This window comes from Perca flavescens, chromosome 11, assembly GCF_004354835.1.
Source record: "Perca flavescens isolate YP-PL-M2 chromosome 11, PFLA_1.0, whole genome shotgun sequence".
Classification (NCBI taxonomy): domain Eukaryota; kingdom Metazoa; phylum Chordata; class Actinopteri; order Perciformes; family Percidae; genus Perca; species Perca flavescens.
The window spans coordinates 26859842-26881003 of NC_041341.1; the positions used below are offsets into that span (position 1 = coordinate 26859842).

The 21162-nt window shown below is 38.1% G+C and overlaps 4 protein-coding genes across 4 annotated transcripts; 3 read left to right on the plus strand and 1 right to left on the minus strand.

The window, feature by feature from the left end:
- Positions 1-1038: 1038 nt before the first annotated feature.
- Positions 1039-5905, plus strand: LOC114563929 (UDP-glucuronosyltransferase). Its single transcript, XM_028590932.1, has 5 exons — positions 1039-1986; positions 3286-3417; positions 3715-3802; positions 3942-4161; positions 5399-5905. The coding sequence occupies exons 1-5, from the start codon at positions 1126-1128 to the stop codon at positions 5679-5681; spliced, it is 1584 nt and encodes a 527-aa protein (XP_028446733.1). The 5' UTR covers positions 1039-1125; the 3' UTR covers positions 5682-5905.
- A 4800-nt stretch (positions 5906-10705) lies between these two features.
- LOC114563677 (mast cell protease 4-like) lies at positions 10706-12323 on the plus strand. Its single transcript, XM_028590471.1, is given in 5 exon segments — positions 10706-10761; positions 11142-11193; positions 11195-11284; positions 11566-11826; positions 11990-12323. Coding segments are annotated over 5 exon segments (609 nt in total). The 3' UTR covers positions 12140-12323.
- A 270-nt stretch (positions 12324-12593) lies between these two features.
- Positions 12594-17157, minus strand: LOC114564556 (rab-like protein 3). The gene is made up of 8 exons (XM_028591961.1): positions 17055-17157; positions 16107-16198; positions 15793-15922; positions 15586-15700; positions 15297-15447; positions 14104-14175; positions 12905-12943; positions 12594-12766 (listed from the first exon to the last, which is right to left on the minus strand). Exons 1-8 carry the CDS (start codon positions 17098-17100, stop codon positions 12710-12712), a joined length of 702 nt encoding a protein of 233 aa, XP_028447762.1. The 5' UTR covers positions 17101-17157; the 3' UTR covers positions 12594-12709.
- Positions 17158-17224: 67 nt separating this feature from the next.
- On the plus strand, positions 17225-18441 carry LOC114563678 (general transcription factor IIE subunit 1). Its single transcript, XM_028590472.1, has 2 exons — positions 17225-17477; positions 18106-18441. The coding sequence occupies exon 2, from the start codon at positions 18109-18111 to the stop codon at positions 18439-18441; it is 333 nt and encodes a 110-aa protein (XP_028446273.1). The 5' UTR covers positions 17225-17477; positions 18106-18108.
- Positions 18442-21162: the final 2721 nt, after the last annotated feature.

The following is a 21162-nucleotide window of genomic DNA, read 5'->3' on the forward strand; positions in this document are numbered from 1 at the left end:
CAGTGATCTTGGGTTTAAAAAGGTTGGTGACAAATGGTGTAGAAATAAAAATTAAAGCAGGAACAGCACATTCTACAATAAGGTAATTTGGTGTTGTGTGTCATGGATCCATAAGGATCAACTTACTTTACTCCTGATATTCATCTAACTATATTCTTGTTCTTCCTTAATTTCTAACATATTCAATTTCACAATCAGTGCCACAGTTACTCTCATAAAGTGTTTCCCAAGACTATGCAAGTTGTAACCGAGGGTAAAATTCCCCACATTACATTGTTGGTCTGATGTAATTCCTCCAAAGAGGAGGGTGTTGGTGTCCTATTACAACACACTACTACCAACTACGCTTTGCACGCAATCTGTGTTTTTACAATGGTTGTAGGTAAAGGTTTGCGTGCGACTGGAGCGAGTGAAAAAAAAGAGGTTGAAGAGTGCACACGCAATGGCCCGCACGCATATGTTTTTCCGGGGAGGAGGGACAGAGCAGCCTAAAGTAAACAAAGGACTTTGCACCAATCTGTAGGTAGTTCAAGCTGCAAACATGCATTGCTACCATGACTTGCAAGTCCAGTGCTGGAGAAAATAAATAAATAAGAAAAAAAAAGAAAAAGAATTGCAATTAACATGATGAATAATAGAATAAAGAAAAACATTTTTACTACTGATATCCCAAAAGTCACTAAACTTATTTCTGTTAACATATTTCATCGGATAAACATACCATTTCTATAATACGTAGTCTGGACTACCTCACATTCCATAATAACAAAACAGCATTGCAACTTACAATATAAAAAGGTAAAAGTTGCATTATGTCACTTGTAAATATGTTAAAAATCAATCCACCAAGATATGACAGGAAAGACATGAAGTGGAAAGAAAATAAGCAAAGTCCCAAAAGAGAAGAGATAAGAGATCATCTGGAGACTGAGTACTAGCCCAATCCATATCTCATTCAGACTCAGCCTTCCTGTGGTTATAGAATAGCCCCCTCCTCCTAGCTTCCTGCACATTCTAAACACAAGCTTGCTCCCTCACTCACACACGCAACACATAAAGCTACCTCTTAACAACAGCTACCACTAGCTCTTACAACGAGCCAGCTTGCAGTACAGAGAAGAGGCAATGAGCAGCGGGGTGTGGTTTCCTGCACTGGGGCTGGTGGCCTGGCTGTGCTGCCTCAGGCTGGAGCCAGTTCAGGGGGAGAAGGTGCTGGTTGTGCCTATGGATGGAAGTCACTGGCTTAGCATGAAGATACTGGTGAAGGAGCTGAGCCACAGGGGCCATGAGGTTTTGCTGCTGGTGCCTGAATACAGCCTGCTGATGAATAGTTCAGACAGCTTCAAGACAGAGTTCTACCCAGTGTCCTTTACCAAAGCTGAACTGGATGGAAAACTAAACGAGCTTGCGAATGGAGTATTCCTCAAGCCACCGGAATTCACAGATCTGTTTATCAATGTGCAGCGTCTGGTTAGCTTTACTTCACTGCAGGTCAGAGGCTGCGAGAGTTTGTTGAACAACCAGCCTCTTATGAGTCAACTGAAGGATGAGGGATTCGATCTTGTGCTCACAGACCCCTTTCTTCCCTGTGGCTCCATTCTGGCTCATGTCTTTTCTATTCCAGTGGTCTATTTCCTGAATGGACTTCCATGTGAGCTGCATGCAAAGGCTAGCCAGTGTCCCTCTCCTCCTTCCTACGTTCCTGTGGCCTATTCTGGTAATACAGACATCATGACCTTCCCACAGAGAGTCAAAAACATGTTGATGTCTACAATGGAGTCCTACTTGTGCAGAATAATGTATGTCCACTTTGACGATCTGGTCAGCAATTATTTAGGAAACAACATGAACTACAAGGACCTTCTTAGTCATGGCGCTATGTGGCTTCTCAGATATGACTTTGCTTTTCAAAGACCCAGACCTCTCATGCCAAACATGGTTTTAATTGGAGGTATCAATTGTGCAAAGAAAGCTCCTCTGCCAGCGGTGAGTATGTAAAGAATGTATGATCACATCTGGATTCACTTAAGGCAAACAGCATACACTGTCTTTGTGTTGAGACAGGCTAAAGCCCCATAGACTACAATGAAAACCAGAAAAATACACCAATCAATAGTTTTATATTTGAATCATTGCATTGTATTGCAATGTATAATATGAGAGGGGTCGCTCATAGTGATGAACCAATGGAGAATTATTATTCAATACTGCAGCTCTTTTAGATCAATGTTTTGGTTGCACAACCCACAGATTCTGCTCTCGTTTTAAAGCTATTGGTAAACCTTTTCAGCAAAAACAATCTGACAAAGTTAGCAGCTATATAATAAAAGTAGTAGAAAGCCTGATGTGTTAATAGGTAATTGTTTGCTTGTCCTAAATAACTTAATAAGGTGATCATATGTTAAATAAATGTGTTTTCAGCTAGTTGTAGATTTCTTGTGACATGGCCATTGGATATCTGTGTCCATGACTTAAGGACTGAAAACACTTGATTTACTAAGCTTTTTTTTTTTTTTGTGCAATATGTTGAACCAGTGCAGACTACAATTAATTTTTTTTTGTAAACTTACATAACATAATAAGTGGAAAAGATTCAGGGAATTTAGAATGTCTGCATTAGTGCTGGTTGCAAAAAAGTTTCAGGAAACAGAACAGCTGTGTCAGAGTGTAGACAAACAACAATTTAGTAATACAATTATAAATAAATAATAATAAAAATATAATTTCATTACACATTTTGGGGACCTGCGGAATATTTCAATATTATACAACAAATACTAACTTTCAGTCATCATTTTCTGTGGTAAAAGAAGGTACTTCTACTTATGAACTGGATATGTAGACAAACACGGGTGCTGAAAAGATTGTAAAGATTAACGGTTTATCATGATGTACCAACAACTGGCTAATAAGCTTATGAAAGAACAGGTTTGGCTGCTGGAAGATTCAGTGTGTGAACTCTGAGCCAGGAAAAGCAGATTTGTGGACTATGGCCAGCATAATCTAAGTAAAGAAGTGAGGGGTCCTGTTGTGTTAACATCATCAAATAGATCAAATGGATTTTTGACATAAGCACATATAAGATTGTGCTTCTAACATTATTTAACTGGGTGGATCTCTGCTGAATGCAATGCTGATACTATTAATCCCATCTAACTAATGCACTTTGCTGATCGAACACTACATCTAACATTTTATTATGAGCATACTACAAACTACGATGTTTTTTTTTCTTTAAAACGTTTTTTTCAACTCATTTTTGTTTCTTTTCCAACCTCTCTGCAGGACTTGGAGGAGTTCGTGGATGGCTCAGGGGACGACGGCTTTATTGTCTTTACTCTGGGCTCAATGGTATCCAGCATGCCTGAGGATAAGGCTAAACAGTTCTTTGAGGCCTTTCGGCAAATTCCTCAAAGGGTAACAATAGCATAACAGATTAAATGACTTCACTTGGATTCAATCCAATAATAATATCAGTTCATGCAACAACAAAAAACTTAGTTGTATTAGAATGTTCAAACAAAACAAACAAGTTCCTAACTACACAAGAACTGCAAACATGTACACAGTAGGCAGATATTTCCACACTCAGCCTATACCTGCTAAAGCCCTAATCAGTTTGAACCATAGGACTTTGTCCCCCGCCTTCCCTTGTTGTAAATAATGTTACAACAATCACATGTTAAAAATGAAGAGGTATTATTTCTGTTTCAGGTTCTGTGGAGATACACTGGAGCCCAACCTAAAGATGTACCCAAGAATGTGAGACTTTTGAAGTGGTTACCTCAGAATGATCTTTTAGGTGTGTATCGTTTTATCCAGACAGAGTCATGTAATGAATCATATCATTCAAACTAATCAAAGTTTGTTTTTTAAACATTACCTGCAATTGGTTTGTGGTGGAGTGGACCTATAATTGTGTATGTTTTTGTGCTCTTCAGCCCATCCCAAAGCTAAAGTCTTAATGACTCATGGAGGTTCCCACGGTATCTATGAGGGGATCTGTAATGCTGTACCCATGTTGATGTTTCCACTGTTTGGGGACCAGGCGGACAATGTACATCGCATGGTGTCCCGTGGTGTGGCAGAGAAACTCGGAATGTATGATGTGACGACTGAAAACCTATTGGATGCACTAAATAAAATCATCCATGACAAAAGGTAAGACCGGTGGATTATGTTTTTTAAAGAGTTGTATGTGGAAAAGTAAAAAGTCAGAAAACAAGTGCATTTTCCCTCCTCAAAAACATTAACAAAGACGATTTTTTCCTCTTCCTTGCATTTGCTGGTGCATTCCTTCATATCTTGGCACATTACCACCACCTAAATCAGTGCAAAACGGGGACCCACTGTTAGAAAAAACAACTCCATAACGCTTCTAGAGGTCTAAAACTCCACAGGGAACCTTTAATCAGACGGCATTTAGAAAACCCAAAGAACTGACAGAAATGGAAGAAAAGAAATTAGAAAAACATACTTTATATTCTATGTATAAAGTATGTAAAATAATGTGTTTTATTTTCAGTATTTGTAAAGCACCTGCACACCCATGGTCCACCCACACAGTTGTTTTCAATAATGTTGCCTGGGGCACGTTCACCCCTGACAAAACGTAGCTAAACGATTATATTCTTTTTTCTAAACTTAACTTAGTAGTTTTGGTGCCTAAAAATAACCAAGTAGTGTTTCTTTCTAAACGTAACTAAACTGCGACCATATCGCAATGTTAACGTGTTTATAACCACGACCGTTATGTTCTCTGGTTTAGTTATGAGGATGGAAAACCATTCCTGCCACTACTAGGGGCGCTAAGTTATGAAACGTTCCTGTGACTCTTATTCATCATATGGTTTGGATGACTTGTTGCTGAAAACATATGGACATTTTTGTAAATAAATAACTATTTTTGCACAATTTGAGTCACTTTCTGTGGTCAATGTCCCTCTACTCTATAGATAACAAATCAATGTAGACTGCTTTGTCATCATCAAGTGTGCAAAGGCTTTCTTCCTTTTTACTGATTTATTTTTAAACACATTTTATAATGCATAGAGCTTCACAAATACTTCCCTAATCCCCCATACTTTTTTTTACATGTATCCTACTCTTTAAATATACTTGATATATGCTAAGTCGTAGCTAATACTATAACATCTGCTGCATTTGTATTCTGAACATTTATTTGTCAGGGTGCATTTAATAAGCTGCACTAATTTGTTATTACTGTTGCTGTTAGAAGGCAAGCTATCTTTATACTGACATTAATTTTTTGTATTTTATTTTATACATTTTATAGTGTAAAAAGTTGTACAAATGTAGTCTGTGAGGATATACGATTAGACATCGTGATGATCGAAACTGAAGATCATCCTATTAACTTTGTATTTTCAAAATGTAGTTACAAAGAGAAGATGGTGATGCTGTCTCAGATTCACCTGGACCGTCCTGTTCAGCCTTTGGACCTGGCTGTTTTCTGGACAGAGTTCGTCATAAGACACAAAGGAGCCGAACACTTAAGGGTAGCTGCACATGACTTGAACTGGATTCAGTACCATAGCCTGGATGTCATTGGCTTTTTTGTCATCGTTCTCCTAACTGTTTTGTGGGTGACACTCAAATGCTGCATGTTCTGCACCCGTAAGTGTTGCAGAAAGGGGACTTCAAAGAAAAAGCAACAGTAGTGTTTCTAATGCAACAGTCATAAGCTTTTATAAACTCTGTAATGAAGTAAATAATGGAGGTTGAAACACTGCAATGACATGTCACACTAGTGTTATGTACGTGTACGTGTGTGTGTGTGTGTGTGTGTGTGTGTGTGTGTGTGTGTGTGTGTATACATATTTGACTTTGAGCCACTCTCTGGAAAACAAACTGTAAAGCTAATAAAAACATTTTTTTAACTTTGTCATGGATTTATTTTGTAATATTTTTATAACAGGCTACAACAAATGTTTTAAATGTTTAAAAAAAAAAAACGTTTTTTCTTTTAGCTGCTCTCCCTCATTGGTAACATTTCTTACATTCTCACATACAGCTCCTCAGGGTAATGTCTAGATAAATTCAAGGTTGCAGTGCATGTGCGAAAGGGGCTATAGTCTGCCAGTGAGCAGTAGTATTCAGGAATGTATCAAAGGGCACTCAAAGGCTGTTATTAAGGAAACAGATGGCTGTTCACTGTTATTTACTAAGTGATGATAAAGGTGTGAACTTGTGACCTTTCAGTCAAAGTTTTATTTGGGACCCTCAGGCTGCTGTTAGTTTGCGGTTAAACCAAAGCTATGTGACTGACTCTAGCAAAAGAAGAAAAGCAGGAAAAGCTCTGTGGATATATCATAGCTTCAATTCAACCAGGAGCCCCTGTGGCCTGTCCAGAGAAGCCAAACAATGGGCCCTATCTTGCACTCAGGGCAATTGCCTTTGTACACCGACGCATGTATCATTCCTATTTTGCACCCGAGGCACATCGGACTTTTCCCTCCACAGACGCACGTCGGTAAATTAGGGAATGTATTTGCGCTCCTGGGGGCGGTTCAGCGAAAAGAGGGTTATTATGGGTCATCTTGGGTTCTACCTGGGCCGCATTGAGTTTTATTAAATTTACCAGCACTGTGTTTGTTGACCTTAACTAGAAGAATCTCCCCAACATACTCAGACTGCATGCAGAAAATTGAAAAAATGTGTCCCCGAGTTTGTCATGACCCATCAGGAAATATAGCTGTTGAATGGATATAAAATAAATGCTTGGGTATACTGTACATGGCACTATTGGAGCAAAATATGTACAAATCAAGACAGAAATGAGGAAATTTGGCCTGAGGGTGGAGCCAGAACACAGGACACAATTGTGTCATTTATGGAAAATCTCACTTTGCTCAAAAACTGAATAATTATCATCCTGTGTGATACCTTGCCTTCAAATCTGGGTATTTTTTCTTCTTAATTTTGTCTCTGACCTGTGCAGTCAAGTAATCTGCACAGTAAGCTCAAAATGAAATATAAGTAATATAGTAGTAGTAGTAGTAGTAGTAGTAGTAGTAGTAGTAGTATAAGTAATAAGTATTATTGTTTGTTTGTTTTTTCTTCAGGAGCCATCTTAGAGCCCACTGTATGCACAACGTGTTTCTTCTTTAATATGACAACTGCAAATTGCAATTTAAACACTTTATTTTGCCACTGAGCAGTCTGTCAATAGTACTTTATTCATGAAACAGTGCCAGACCCTAACATATTAATCTGTGTCCTCAAATTGTTAGACTGGACACAAACTGTATCCGTGACATTTCACTACTGCAACATCTTCTTTAGTTATTCTTTATTATTGTGGAAAATGCACATTAAAAAAAGCTAACTAATAATAGGCAACTCAAAGTTCTGCAGTAGTCTCAGTTTGACTATTGCTCCCTCCTTACTAACTATTGAAGTCATCCCCACCAGCAGACTGGCATTTTACGGTCTGTGCTATAACCACGATACAGTGGCTGCAGCTTTTGTTGTGCTGTTTCCCTCTCTGCCAGCCTTGCAGAGGTTGGAGTAATACTGGTGGAAAACCCTGGACGTCTTCTTGTTATTATGGGCGCTGTTTATAAGTGTAAACTTCTGTAAAAGAATTTGCTTATACAAACTGCACAAGTGGCCACTGAAAAGACTGTATCTATATGCTAAAAGAAATTCCTTTTCATCATTTCAGTTTCACAAATGCAATCAATCAATTTATTAACTCAAAATAGAGCAGAGAATTTGGGGAGGTAACGTTTCCCCTTATGACGTCATAAACGGAAGATTCCAGATTGGCCCATCTGAGCTTTCATTTTCTCAAAGGCAGAGCAGGATACCCAGGCCTCGGTTTACATCTATTGCCATTTCTAGCCACTGGGGACCATAGGCAGGCTGGGGGAACTCATATTAATGTTAAAAAACCTCAAAGTGAAATTTTCATGCCATAGGATCTTTAAACCCATGGCACAGATCTTTTTTTTCTGTGGCAACTGAGAAAGTGTAATACTTCATAACCAGTCCCAGTCCAACATAATACTGGAAACACCAAAGCCTGTTTCAGCTCCACCTGTTCAAAGGACTTGTGCGAGTGTATTGTCTTTCTGACCCTGTGACTTCCTCTCCATAACTAAAAACTGCAAGATATCGGGGTACACAAAAAGATGAGGATTGCTATCAACCCTGCCCAACTAGACAACCATCCATTCCAGTAACACTTTTATATTGATCCATTTAGGCCGGAACCTAGATTACCTAAAAACTACACAATCCACAAACTGTTGCATATCAGCTCATAACCCTACATGAACATAATTTCCTCCATTGCAACCACAGACAGAAGGTCTGAGCTATGACCAACTGATTAGCGGCACAGACACCACGGCGGAGGGAGGAACCTGGAGAGAATAAAGAGAGTGTAGAGAATAGGACGGGACCAGATTCCCGGACAGACTGTTGGCGTTAGGACAAGAAAAAAACATGTCTTAAAGGGGGGTCTGGTCCTTATGCATGGGTACCCGTTTGTCACGATGCATAAGTTGTATTCTGCTTGCAATATCATTTACTAAAGCTTTGTTATAATTGAACTGAGTGAATCCTGAGTATTATTTTCTGGTCTACCAGTCAACGAACACAGAGGTAGCTTGAGAAGTGACCAAGTGGAGTCAGATAACGCTGGCCTTTTGAGCCTTAGCAGAATCGGTCACATTTATTCCTTCAGGTCTTCTCCATAGGATTTAGCAGTAAGCAATAATGGAAAATGCCTTCAACTTCACAATAAAAGTCAAGTGTATTTTGTGAACACTAAATGCTTATATCTCCATCTAATGGTCAGCAGACATAATTGCATATGTTGTATAAAGCTTACCAGCTCCGTCTGTTAAAATTACCCAAGCCATGATAGTTTATCAAAAAGATACATGTGTCAAGGGTTAATCACACAGCATTCTTCCACATTCCAAGACCAAGTGTGTGGCTAAGTATATAATTTATCTGTGATGCAAGTCTGTCTTTTCAATCAAATTTATTTTGGCCAGGAAAAAACTAGGAGCTAGAAGTCACACCATTATGTGAGCGTGTGGACAGTGTAAGAGGTGGGAGTACCTTTGTTCGCATTGTGGTTAGTGTGGCCTTTATACACAGTTTTCCATTCGACCATTTACCGTTTACCTTAACCAGTTTCCTTTAGGGTAAAGGTAGCTTGTGATGAAAACGAAACAATCAACCATGACTATTTGTGATTATATGGACCTTTCTAATTTTTAGGGCAAGAAATGTAGATGGTTTAAGTAGACCGGGCTTAAACTCTTGTTTAAAGCACAATCAAATTTAAACTTTTTAAAGATTTTTTTTCAAAATTCATATTTCTTTTGTAGAGGCAAAAGGAGACATACAGAGTGTAATGCAGTGTGTCAGATTATTGATGAATTAACCCTCCTGTTGTTCTCGGGTCAAATTTTAGTTTCTAGATCAGAAATTTGGGTTTCTTTCAAGCAAACTGCCACATGGGTTGTTCCATACAACGCTTTTCTCAAGTAAAATGAAGGATCAGATCACTAGTTTCTTTCTCTACTTTCAATTGTTTTATTAAATTTGTATAGCACATGAAAAAAATTAAATGGTTTCAAAACAGTATCCTGACTAAACTAAAGAGTCTGTGATTATCCACTCAATCGTAATTAATAATTTCATTTTTTTAACTAAAAAATGTGGTATCATTTCATATAAATGAGGTCTCTTGACAATGAATGAAAAGAAACAAATTTAAAACTAGTGGTAACAAGTTGATGTGGGCAGTGGTGGCCTAGTGGTTAAAGAAGCGAGATTGGTTCAATCCCCAGACCGACAGGACAAAATGTGGTTGGAGAAAGTGAAAAGAGCAGCGCTTGTCCCTCCCTCAATAACACCACTGAGGTGCCCTTGAGCAAGGCACTTAACCCCAACCACTCCAGTGGAGCTGCTCAATGGCCAGCAGATCAGACTGTGGTTGTACTGGGCAGCTTCCAGGTATGAATGTGAAAAAAAAGCACCAAAAAATAAAAAAAGCATCTTAAAAAGGGTTAACCCAGGAGGACAACAGGTTGCATGCTTGAAGGGAAACCAACACAAGGGTTAACAAAGTATGCCTGCCAACTCAAATGACAAGTTGACAGTTTTATCTGGTGTTATGAAATGGTTTCAATCATGCTGCAGTAAGAAAGGTGTGATCTCGTCTCTTTTTTTTGAAAGAATGACACCTGCCCACAAATGTTCCGTTGTGAGAGTTAGAAGGTTGACTACAAAAGGTGGTAGGGGGAGCACTGCAAGACACACTTTTCATCTTTTACTTCTGCACGACCATGGCCAACGACACGGCATTATATTTTTCTTTCAGCTGCTCTCCTCACTGGTAAGATGAGATAAAATGTCCTTCAAATGTATTTCCGTTAGAGAAGTGACCTTATAAAATCCTTATAATAATATAATTTTTTAAGGATTATAGCCTTTTTAGGGACTGAAAGGTTGAAATGAATAATATTACTTGGCTTTTTTTGTTATGTAATTATAACAATAATCTTTTGGCTGTTGAGGATTTTGTATCTCGTAATCGGTGTATTAATTGACCATCTCTCCTCACGTAAGGGGCTTCTGAGAGTGGCATAGTGGGTGGGAAGGTTGCAAAGCCTCATTCCAAACCCTACATGGCATCACTCCAGGTTCGTGAACACCATACATGTGGCGGGATACTTATTCGGGAGGACTTTGTTCTAACTGCAGCACACTGCAAAAGTGAGTTTATTGTGCACCAATGCACAAAATGTTTTTGATGTCACAAAAAAAATTAACAAGTTAATGGGTACTAATTATTTGCCTTTAAATCAATGTTTTATTACCATATTTGTAATTTGCAAAGGATTTGTTGTTAGTCACTTTTAATATCTTATATTTGAACAATTCTAATGGGATATCGTATTTCATGAATGCCATGTTTGTCATAGCCTGGGGTTAAGAGAAAGACAGAATGCTATCAGGGGTGTATTTTCAAGTCATTATAGTAATATTAAACTTAATCATCAATTGTTTTCAGTCCCATTTAAAGTGTAAAGTGCTAAGTATAATAGTTTAGTACAATTAAATGTATTTACATTATTTGTACCCTTGTTTGTCAGATATGGTCCCCTGACGGTGGTACTTGGAGCACATGACATTAGCAAGAAAGAGAAAAAGTCAGCAAAGGATCCAAGTGGCTAAGTACCATCCACATCCGAAATTCATCACTGAAAAATATGATTATGATATCATGTTACTAGAGGTAAACTAAAACTGTGTAAAAGTTCACATCAAAACTTGGGTGTTTAAAAATTACTAATTTTTTCTGTAAAGTTATATGTGCAATGAATGTAGTGGATGCATTTCTTCATACTGTGTTGTTTAGAGTAAAAGCTGCACAAGATGATTTCACACATTTGCACTCAAGGATGTGGGGATAAAATGTTTCATCTTAAAACCTCAATGTTGCTTAAGAGAACATAAACACACATTGAAATGTCTGACTGACAACTGTATCGTGAATTACACGGTTTTCTTTCACAGTTAAAAAACAATGCCACACTGAATAAATATGTCAAGACCATTGGACTATCTAAGAAAGATGGGAAAATCCCAGCCAACATTAACTGTGTCGTTGCTGGCTGGGGCCGAACTGGAGTCAATAAGCCTGACTCAAAAGTACTGAGGGAGACCACGGAGAAGATGCAATTCAGCGCTGAGTGCAAAAATAAATGGCAAGAATACTTCTATGCTGACCGCATGATATGCACCAGATTTGACAAAAAGAAGGGAGGGGTTTGCCAGGTAATCTAACCCTATTTAAAGCAGACAAGCAAATAAGTAACCAACCATTTACAAAATACATCACATATGCTGAAAACTGATTTCTTTTATTAATCAAAAACAAGTTTAATTCATCTTTTTTTGCAGTCTACTCAATCAACTCTTTCTGCTGCCTTTTTCTTAGGGGGACTCCGGTGGACCACTTATCTGCAACAGCAAGCCTCAGGGTTTAACAGCTTTTACCTATAAATCTGATTGTAATGATCCCCAGTATCCCCATGTCTTCACTAAAGTCAATTTCTTTCTCCCCTGGATTAAGAAAGTGATGAAGTGATTGGGGAACGTTGCATGAGCCACTATTCAGGAGGACAAGAATGTTGTTCTTTCTTCACTTGCTTATTAAATAACACAGCAAACATTTAGAGAATGTGAATGATAGTAGTTTTAGTTTTGAAAAAAATTATTCAAGAAACTGGTATATGTAATGTTTTTGCATGTGAAATAAACTGAATGTATAAAAAAAAGAAAATGGAATTAAAAACTTTTTGATTTAACACAAAATCTCACTGTACATTTATAGGATGTGCCTATGCCCTTTGACATCATCTTGCATGTTTCTTCATTTCTGAAATGTGCTAAACTGAATGTACATATTTATCTTTATTATTCTATGAACTATTCTATTATTTTGTAATTCTATTTTTTGCAGCGGAATTTAAATCTTTACACACAGCAGATGAAAAAGTGTTGAGAAGGATTTGCATGAAGAAGAAATGGCAGTGAAAAAACAATAGGCAGGTGGGGGGGAGGTACACAAAGTATGTCAGTGAGTGTGCTTTGTGGTGTAAAAGCCCCAAGGCATTACAGCCAAACCACAGACCACTGCTGTTGCGTTCATGGCGTTTCAGTCATAGTGCAAACTTTTGAAGTTGAACCGTTTTCTGTCTGTGAAACCCGGCATCTGCAGAGAGAGTTAAAGGGATGTGCTGTTTTAAAGAAACCATTCACCTTAAAATTCTCCTCAGTCACAACTGAATTCAGTTTCATTAGGTGAAGATTTTCCTTTACCAAAACAAAAAACAAAGACCGAAGAACTCACCTGACTTGGATCTCTTGTGAAATATCTCTTCTCGATTACCTGTTAAGACATAGGTTAAGATTAAGAGGCTGTATTTTTTAAATACAATACTCACATACCCATATGTACATTGGCAATAGAGAACGTTGTACTGAAAAGACGAATGTTTGAAGTTACCCACTTGACTGTAATATTAATTCAATGTCAAGACACAAGTTACAAACTTGATACAACACAACAATAAAAAACATTACATGTGATAGGTTGGATATTTCAGCCTACATGTTTCAAATGTATTTTATATCTTGTATGTAGTGTACTACAAGAAGGTTAGTCTGGGGACAACCTTCCCCCATAAGAATGTGTAGAATCTATTATGAGTTTGGGTACAACTTTCACACAGAGGAATTGGAGCCAGGAATGTGGGAATCTATTAGAAGCACGTGCCATAAAAGGTGTAGTTTAAGAGTAAACTGTTGCACTGAAATAGATAGCTTGAAGTGTGTGAGGACAAAAAGTATAAAGGAGTTATTCTGATGTTCGTAGAGACACTATGGGTACATGCTCTTAGGAGGGTGTACACATGGTTATCTTCCTTTCTAGGAGAAACCTTGGCATATACATTTGGTGCATGTCAACTGTTCTCTCTTTCATGAAAGTATGTTTGTTTGTTGTGTGAATAAAGCTGCATTAGTCTGAACTCATTGTACTCAGCATTTGTTCAGTCTCCATCTCCTTTCCAGAGATTTCCAGATATCATCATGATTTTCTTATTTCTGTTTAAAAAGTATCCTTACGTCATACATTGTGTCGTAAAAAAGTTATTATTGTGTAAGCATGTTAAAAGAAAAAAAAAAAAAAGTGTTAGTATTCCGTTTCAATATAAAAGAGTAACTAGGCCTACTTGAAATTTGGAATGTTATATACTGCAATATTCCTCGTTGAAATTAAATTACCAACAACAAATAGTTACGCCACTTCCTTCAACGTAAAACTATCATTTGAGCGCTGCATCAATATCAAATTATTGTAAATTAAATAATGAATGTCAATGTTGGAAATTCTTAAATATTTGATAGATTGAGGGAGGCTGAATGACATTCGTCCATATGGTCTTTAAGGTTATGAATAATAAGTTCCTTTACATACTGTATTTATTGTAAAGACAATCTACAGAAACAGAAAATAACACGTTGCATTACAGAAGTCTGGGTTCTCACCTTGTCAAAGAACCTGCTAAGCTTCACTGCGTTTGATGTGCCTGCAGCAAGGTATCTTGGGTTGGTGCAGTCCTGGGAAAACAAAACAGCACTTCAGCCACAGACATAAAGAAAAAAAGTTAGTCTTTTCTTTCTCAGGTGAAATCCTACAACCGTATGTGTAGAATGTCTATGTATTTCTTTTAAATTGTTCTGATGGCATGTGTTTTTAAAAAACAAACAAAAAAATAATAAATAATTCTAATAAAAAATGGTAAAATGGCCATGGTTGCTATTGTACTGTGGATCCCTTTCATTTTCTTTTTTTTTTTTGACCGTTTATAATGCAGAGATTTAAATTTACTGCTGGATGATCAACCCAAGAAGTAACTTGTTTTTATGCATTAGCGAGCTGCCACATTACATGTATGTCACAAACAAGTTTATATTAGAAAATAACCACCATTCAAACTTCATCCTAAACAGAAAAAATATTACAAAAATATTTTGAATGCAAATTCCAATTCCAGTCCTCAGGCCTTATTACAAAATGAACTCTGTAGAATTTATATAGCTCACTTTACTGTATTGTGGAACAGTTAATTTAATACTGTATATTATGTGGCATTTTCATTTGTGGGGTGCAAATGTTCCACCAAAACCAGTTCCTTGCAGAGACCATTTTGCAGATCCACCGCCACTGTGTCCGGAGCTTAACACCAACCAACACGATTGTGATTGGTTTTAAGAAATGCAAACAACCCAGGTCGTGTTTTTTTCCTATCCAGGAGTGTATGTATGGAGGGACTAGGCCTTACTCCACAGCGCTGTGGAGATAGGTCTGGCAAGTGAGACTATCCATAACCGATACAGCTTGTGAGAGAACCGAGAACTTCTTCTTTCATATCATTATTTTCCAACTATATGCTGTTCTCCAGCAGTGCTGCCACTGTGGTGAGAAGGGAAAGGAGCTCTGTGCTCTCTTTTGTGTACTAGATGCCAAATACCACTCAAGCATCGCAGCTTTATGTGTAAAGGTTGTGTTATAGTAAAACAATGTTTTTGTGGAACTTTTTTTTTTTTTAACAGAGACCCTATGTTTGAATGTCAAAAAGTTGCTTTTTCAACACAAAGATGAAGCCAGCAATGTTCTAGATTGCATGTTTGAAATGGGCTTTAGGTCAGAGCTTGTTGAAATGAAAAAGTTGACCTACGAGATTGATCTCCTCTGCATTGAAGTCTTCAGACAGGAAGGCCGTCCGAGTGAGAACTTCATTGCGTTTATTCTCTGGGATCTGGTCAAACTTGGTGCCAATCAGCAGCAAAGGCACTGGGTTCTCAGCAAACTGCTCTCTATCATAGTCACTGCAGGGAGACAAGAATATGACTTAACACCCCAGTATCCACCATTTTCAGTCACAACTTAATATCTAACTTTTACAACTGTATCAACGTGTATACAGTTTATTCGCCATACAAACAATACCATGACACAGTACTTACCCGTTTGAGACAATGACTCCTGTTGGCGAGGAATCCTTGTTTAAAGCTTCTAGTGACCAGCGGTAGAGATTCTGAGAGGATTTCTTATTTGTTAAATCGTGTACCAACATAATTCCTGAATAGAGAAAAAAGAAGAAGAAGATAACAACTAAATAACAGCAACGCTAATGATCTCCAATTAATAAATCATAGAAAATCCATCTTTACCATTAACTGAATTGTAGAAGACGGCTCTGGTGCTTTTGATGCTGCTGGCACTGCCGATAGATCCTCCGACATCCCAGAGTTCAATGTAGTAGGTTTTCTCCTCTGGGGTACCCTCTTTATAGTCTTGCACCTGTAATTGAATTTATTTATTTTTTTAAATGGTTCCAACATTTCAGCCTTTGTGTTATTTAAAAAAGGTAGTTGTATGAAGCATCTATTATAGTTTATTATAGAGGCTTATTTAAAAGGACAGAACCATAATTTTATACCTTTTCTTAATTACATTTTGTAAATTAGGTGTTCAACCTGCTTACCCGTACATCCACAGAGCAACCAACAGTCCATGATGGATTTCCTAACACCTGATTCTGACATAGCAGATGGACCAAGGAAGACTTACCCACCCCTGTAAAAGATAAAAAAATGTGGGTGGATGACTGACAGTTTTGATGGGATCAGTACACTCATGCAATGACTCCAAGACACGCATTTTGTATGGTATATCATAATTTGTGGCTTTCAGTCTTGATGTAATGCTATAAAGTTGCTACTACTGATTGCAAGACAATAGACCTTTTTCACAGCAGACATGTTGACATGTCATAGTAGGAAAAGCACAGGTGTATTCAAAACCATTCATGATGGCTGCATTCCACTTAGGAGAGGCCCTGGTATTGTGCATCCTGACTCACTTGATGGAATTGAGCCATCGTTAAGGTTATCAATTTCAGCTGTGCTTTTCCAGTCAAAAGTCAAAAATGTCTGCTGTGAAAAAGGTCCATGGAGACGTGGTTCACTTACGTATGATGACACAACTCAATTGTAAAAACAGGTCAGTGTAACATAGCCTTCGTTTCCATCGAAGAATATACCTTGTAGAACATCAGTAAATATATTTAACGAGCTGTTTGGTGTCGCTTTTTACTTCGTCAAACATAGAATTTCTTATACACGCAAATGCACCATTTTAGGTCGGCAGTGGCCAGTGTGAATACAATATAAAGGGTGCAATTATTGCTTTTAAATTAAGGGTCGATGGTCCACCTTTATCCCAAATTCAGCAGATACGATAATTATGTTGCGTCAGGTGTGCAGGTCTACAGAGCCACTAACAACAACAGACTTTCTAAGTTTAAGGTCCCCTAATTAAAGATAACAAAGGTTACAAACCGCGTGTTATTTACCCAGAACAAATACATGTATTTATAAATAAGCAGACAGGTTGAAATAATAGTCTACATTGCGAAAATTACTTAACTTACCGGAATCTCCTAAAACTAATACTTTTACCCTGTCAAGAGAAGCCATTTTTTTGGTGACAGAGGCGTCCCGGAAGAAAACAGTGGAAACCCCGCCTGCAAATGTTATTTATCTAATCTGATTGGTTAGACAGGAAGCAGAGCCATTCGTCAAATATATATCAATCAACAATCCTTTGCTACGATTGGCTATTGAATGCAACCTTTGTTGCGGTGTTGGTTTTATTTCCGAGGTTGTGTTCTCAAAAAGTCAGGAAGCACGCTAGCTAACCTAGCAGTTTAAGGATTCGGAAATAAAAATGTGTCTAGTGAGCTTTAGCTGTGTTTGTTAGAGAGAAAAGTCAGCGTACACTGAAATGACCTAAGTGAGCGGTGGCACTGGCTTTGGTGTATTGGTGAAACAACTTTAACGTTTAAGTGTATCGGGTAAGGCTTGGATTTCTGCAAACTAACTTCATGTGGCTGCATCGTTAAGGTTTAGTTAACATCGGCATTCTAATGTAAAACAAAACGTAAGATGATGGCTTATTGGTAAACGGTCTTTAACTTTACTTGCTAGCTAACTGTAGTGTCCCCACCAGCTAGCTAGCTAGTTAATGTAACCGCCAACTAGCTCCATTTTTCACTAATTTGTCTTTGTTCAATTTAGCTAGTTTAGTTAAATTGACACTATCCAACAGCCAGTTTAGATCAGGTTCAGGTCTGGCAGTAACCACCACTTCTTATATGCTGTCACAATGCAACAGGACATAATGATAATTTAGCACTTTAGCAGAGGAATTGCATTCAAGCAATACCTCTTCCTAAGGGAAAGGATCAAGTAAAGAGGATGGAACGTTATTCTAAAAACAATTTGCACATCAGTGTATTTATGGTGCTCAATCTTTCATTTGCTTCTAAATGTAACCTAATGCCCTCCTAGGCATTGAGTGATTAAGGTTACATACCTAGTACTACTAAACTATACAGTCTCTGGCACTGTGCTCTGTTCCACTAAAGTTCCTGCCTGCTGTCTCAGATCTTTACTCAAAAGGTCTCCTCTCTCCCACAGCAGAAGATGATAGAACCAGAGCTACTGACCGAGGTCCCTGCAGCACTTAAGCGGCTAGCCAAGCAGGTCGTAAGGGGTTTCTATGGAGTTGAACATGCCTTGGCCCTGGATGTGCTCATTCGCAACCCATGTGTACGGGAGGAGGACATGCTGGAGCTGCTCAAGTTTGATCGTAAACAGCTGCGGTCAGTACTCAACACCCTGAAGGCAGACAAGTTTGTCAAGTGCCGCATGAGAGTGGAAACGGCCCCTGATGGCAAGACAACACGGCATAACTACTACTTCATCAACTACAGGTGGTTATTTTCTTTTTGGTTTGCACTGCGACAGTGCAGATAATACACATAGTAACACACAACAACAACATAATAATAATAATAATAATAATAATAATAATAATAATAATAATAATGATGATGTAAGAATACAAAGGGGGCGGGGGGGGGGGGCAGATTCTGTCACAAATCAATGCCTTCCTGACCTCACCCCTTTCAATTTGACCAAATATTTACCTACTTGTTGAGCAGTATGAGAGAGTGTTAGAATGTGGTTTGATTAACCAGAATGACCAATCACTCAGGAGACAGGGGCCCTCCATGTTGACCTGTATTGGACCACCACCTCACCTAAAGACGTATATCATCTTCAAAGATAAACATAACAGTATGGTTCTCTAAATATTGGGAAGCTTACAAAACAAGGCTATCCACAATTTCAATACTTTTGGTCCAAAATAACTAGATATGCAAAATGTGTGATTTTGTTGTCCTTACACCTTCTTTTTTGAATGTTATAAGGTTAACACTTCTTCCCGCTATCGGTTGAGCAACAGCAGACTTCTGAGTATGCGTGCATTGTGCATTCATTCTCTGCTCAGGACACCATTACTCCACTATACCTTTGCTTAGCAAATAGGTGATTGCTGCCTTATTAATGTTCTGAATGTCATTTACAGCACTTTTTTTTTTTTTTTTTTTTTTTTTTTTTTTTTTTTTTTAGTGCTAAAACACGAGAAACTATCCTTAAAATTAATTACATAAAAATATATTGTTATATAGAATAGATGTATTGTTTTTTTGTTGTTTTTTTATTGTTATCCACATAAAAAAAAAATCTATTTATCCTCCGTGTCAACATGTTGCATACTAAAAAAAGCCTTACCAACCAGATTTTTTTTTTTTTTTTTACTGGTCAACGTGGTAAAGTATAAATTGGGATCACATGCGGCGCGCCGAGACGGATGGCGAGACTCCACCAACCGTGCCTCCTTCGTTGCCCCTGCTGCTTCTCCACCTTCACTGACCTAGGGCCAACCAGCTGTTTGACCCCATGACAGGTAAATATTGAGTCAATAACTAATTATCTACAGCTGTGTGGCACATTGGTGGTGTTTATCTTCAATATACTTGACTATGAAAAGTTATGTGGAAATGTTAATTTACTATTTACAGTATAATATGATTGAAAGTACCTTTCCTTAGTGTGTCAGACTTTTGCACATGAATGCAGTAAGCAAATAACTACACTGTTTTTTTTTCTTGTTTTTTTCAAGATGTTCTTAAGAACCTCACCTTTAACCATAAAAGGTGTGAGGTTATTAGTTTTTTTTTTATTTTATTAACAACACTGTTCAATTTCAGTGCTGCCTGACAATTTGATTGTCTGGAAAAAAGACTGCTCTTTAGGAGACCCAGTCAAATGGTTTCACCCTTGTGCAGTTGTCTGTGCTAGGAAGAAAAATGAACTTCGGGGTAGTCCATCGAATATTGAAATGTGATCTCAAGACCTGTCAAGTATTTTTAACACTAAAGGCCCAGACACACCGACCAGACAGCCGACCCTCTGAAAAGGCAGTTGGATTGATCAGTCTCGCTGAGTTGGTCAAAAAGGCCTCGGAACACACCAAAGAGACAAGGCGTGTCGTCTCCGTAACAACAGGCGGGCGCTAATCAGTATTGTCTCCCAAAAATGAAACCGGCAGCTGATTGGACGAAGCGTCCACGTGGGTCTGGTTTCTCGGAAATTCAAATACAGACTGTCATGGCGGGTTGTTCAGAATACGATCTCATATTGTACTAAAATAGTTCACGAAACTTGTTTTTTGAAAACATTTAAGAGAAAATAGGCCGTGCAGTTGATGAATTGGTCTTCATTTCAGATCGACAAGGTCAGTTTAAAAGATTTTTGTCAGATTTTGAGAGACTCTAGTCACGCTCGTTCCCTCCCGTTTCGGGTTAGCACTCTACCAATCAGATTGGTCATTTGAGTCCGACTGCCGGCAGTGCCGCCCTGTCGATCATACATGTCAAACCTCCGACTGGCAGCGGCAAAAACACATTGAACAGACTCGAGTCACTGACCTGTAGCAGACTGTCCGACTGCGATTATCGGCTTGGTGTCTGGACCTTAACGTCACTTGCACAAGATGGGGTAAATGACACCTTAGTTTGTTTGTTTTTAAATCAAGAGGGGAAGGGAGACCTAATGTAAGTGTTTTTTTCTTGTGATTAATCCCTTTGTAGGTTGTGGCTTCTTGCTACAGTCAATATATAACCTAGAATGGAAACTGTAATCTGTAAATGAAGTCTCGTTAAATTTGTGTACCAAAAAGTATCATTTGTCTTTTATTTTGTCAACAGAAAGAAAAGCGTAGAAAAGAATAAGACAAGGAACAACCATTACGTTTCAGTCTACCTATGACACTTGATCAAAAGGTGTTTAAATAGTAGTCCATATATATTTGCTAGTGGGGAACTATTTAGCTCAAATTAAACCGAGAATTGAATACTTAGCAAAATTTTGTTTGGATACATTTACATTTCTTAAGTATTGTCATCTTAATTGTGGATCTTTGGTGGTCTTTAAGTGTATTTGAAATGACTTGCTATATCCTAAGGCCTGGTAAAATCTGATTCTCACCCTGCGCAATATGGGCTGGCTGTCAAAACCTTGCTTCTAAATGAGCATCGCATCACTTATCACTAGGGCTATCCATTATGTTGTGTGTGTGTGTGCATGTGTGTTTGACATATGAGTAACAGAGCAACCAGCAAGTCTTAA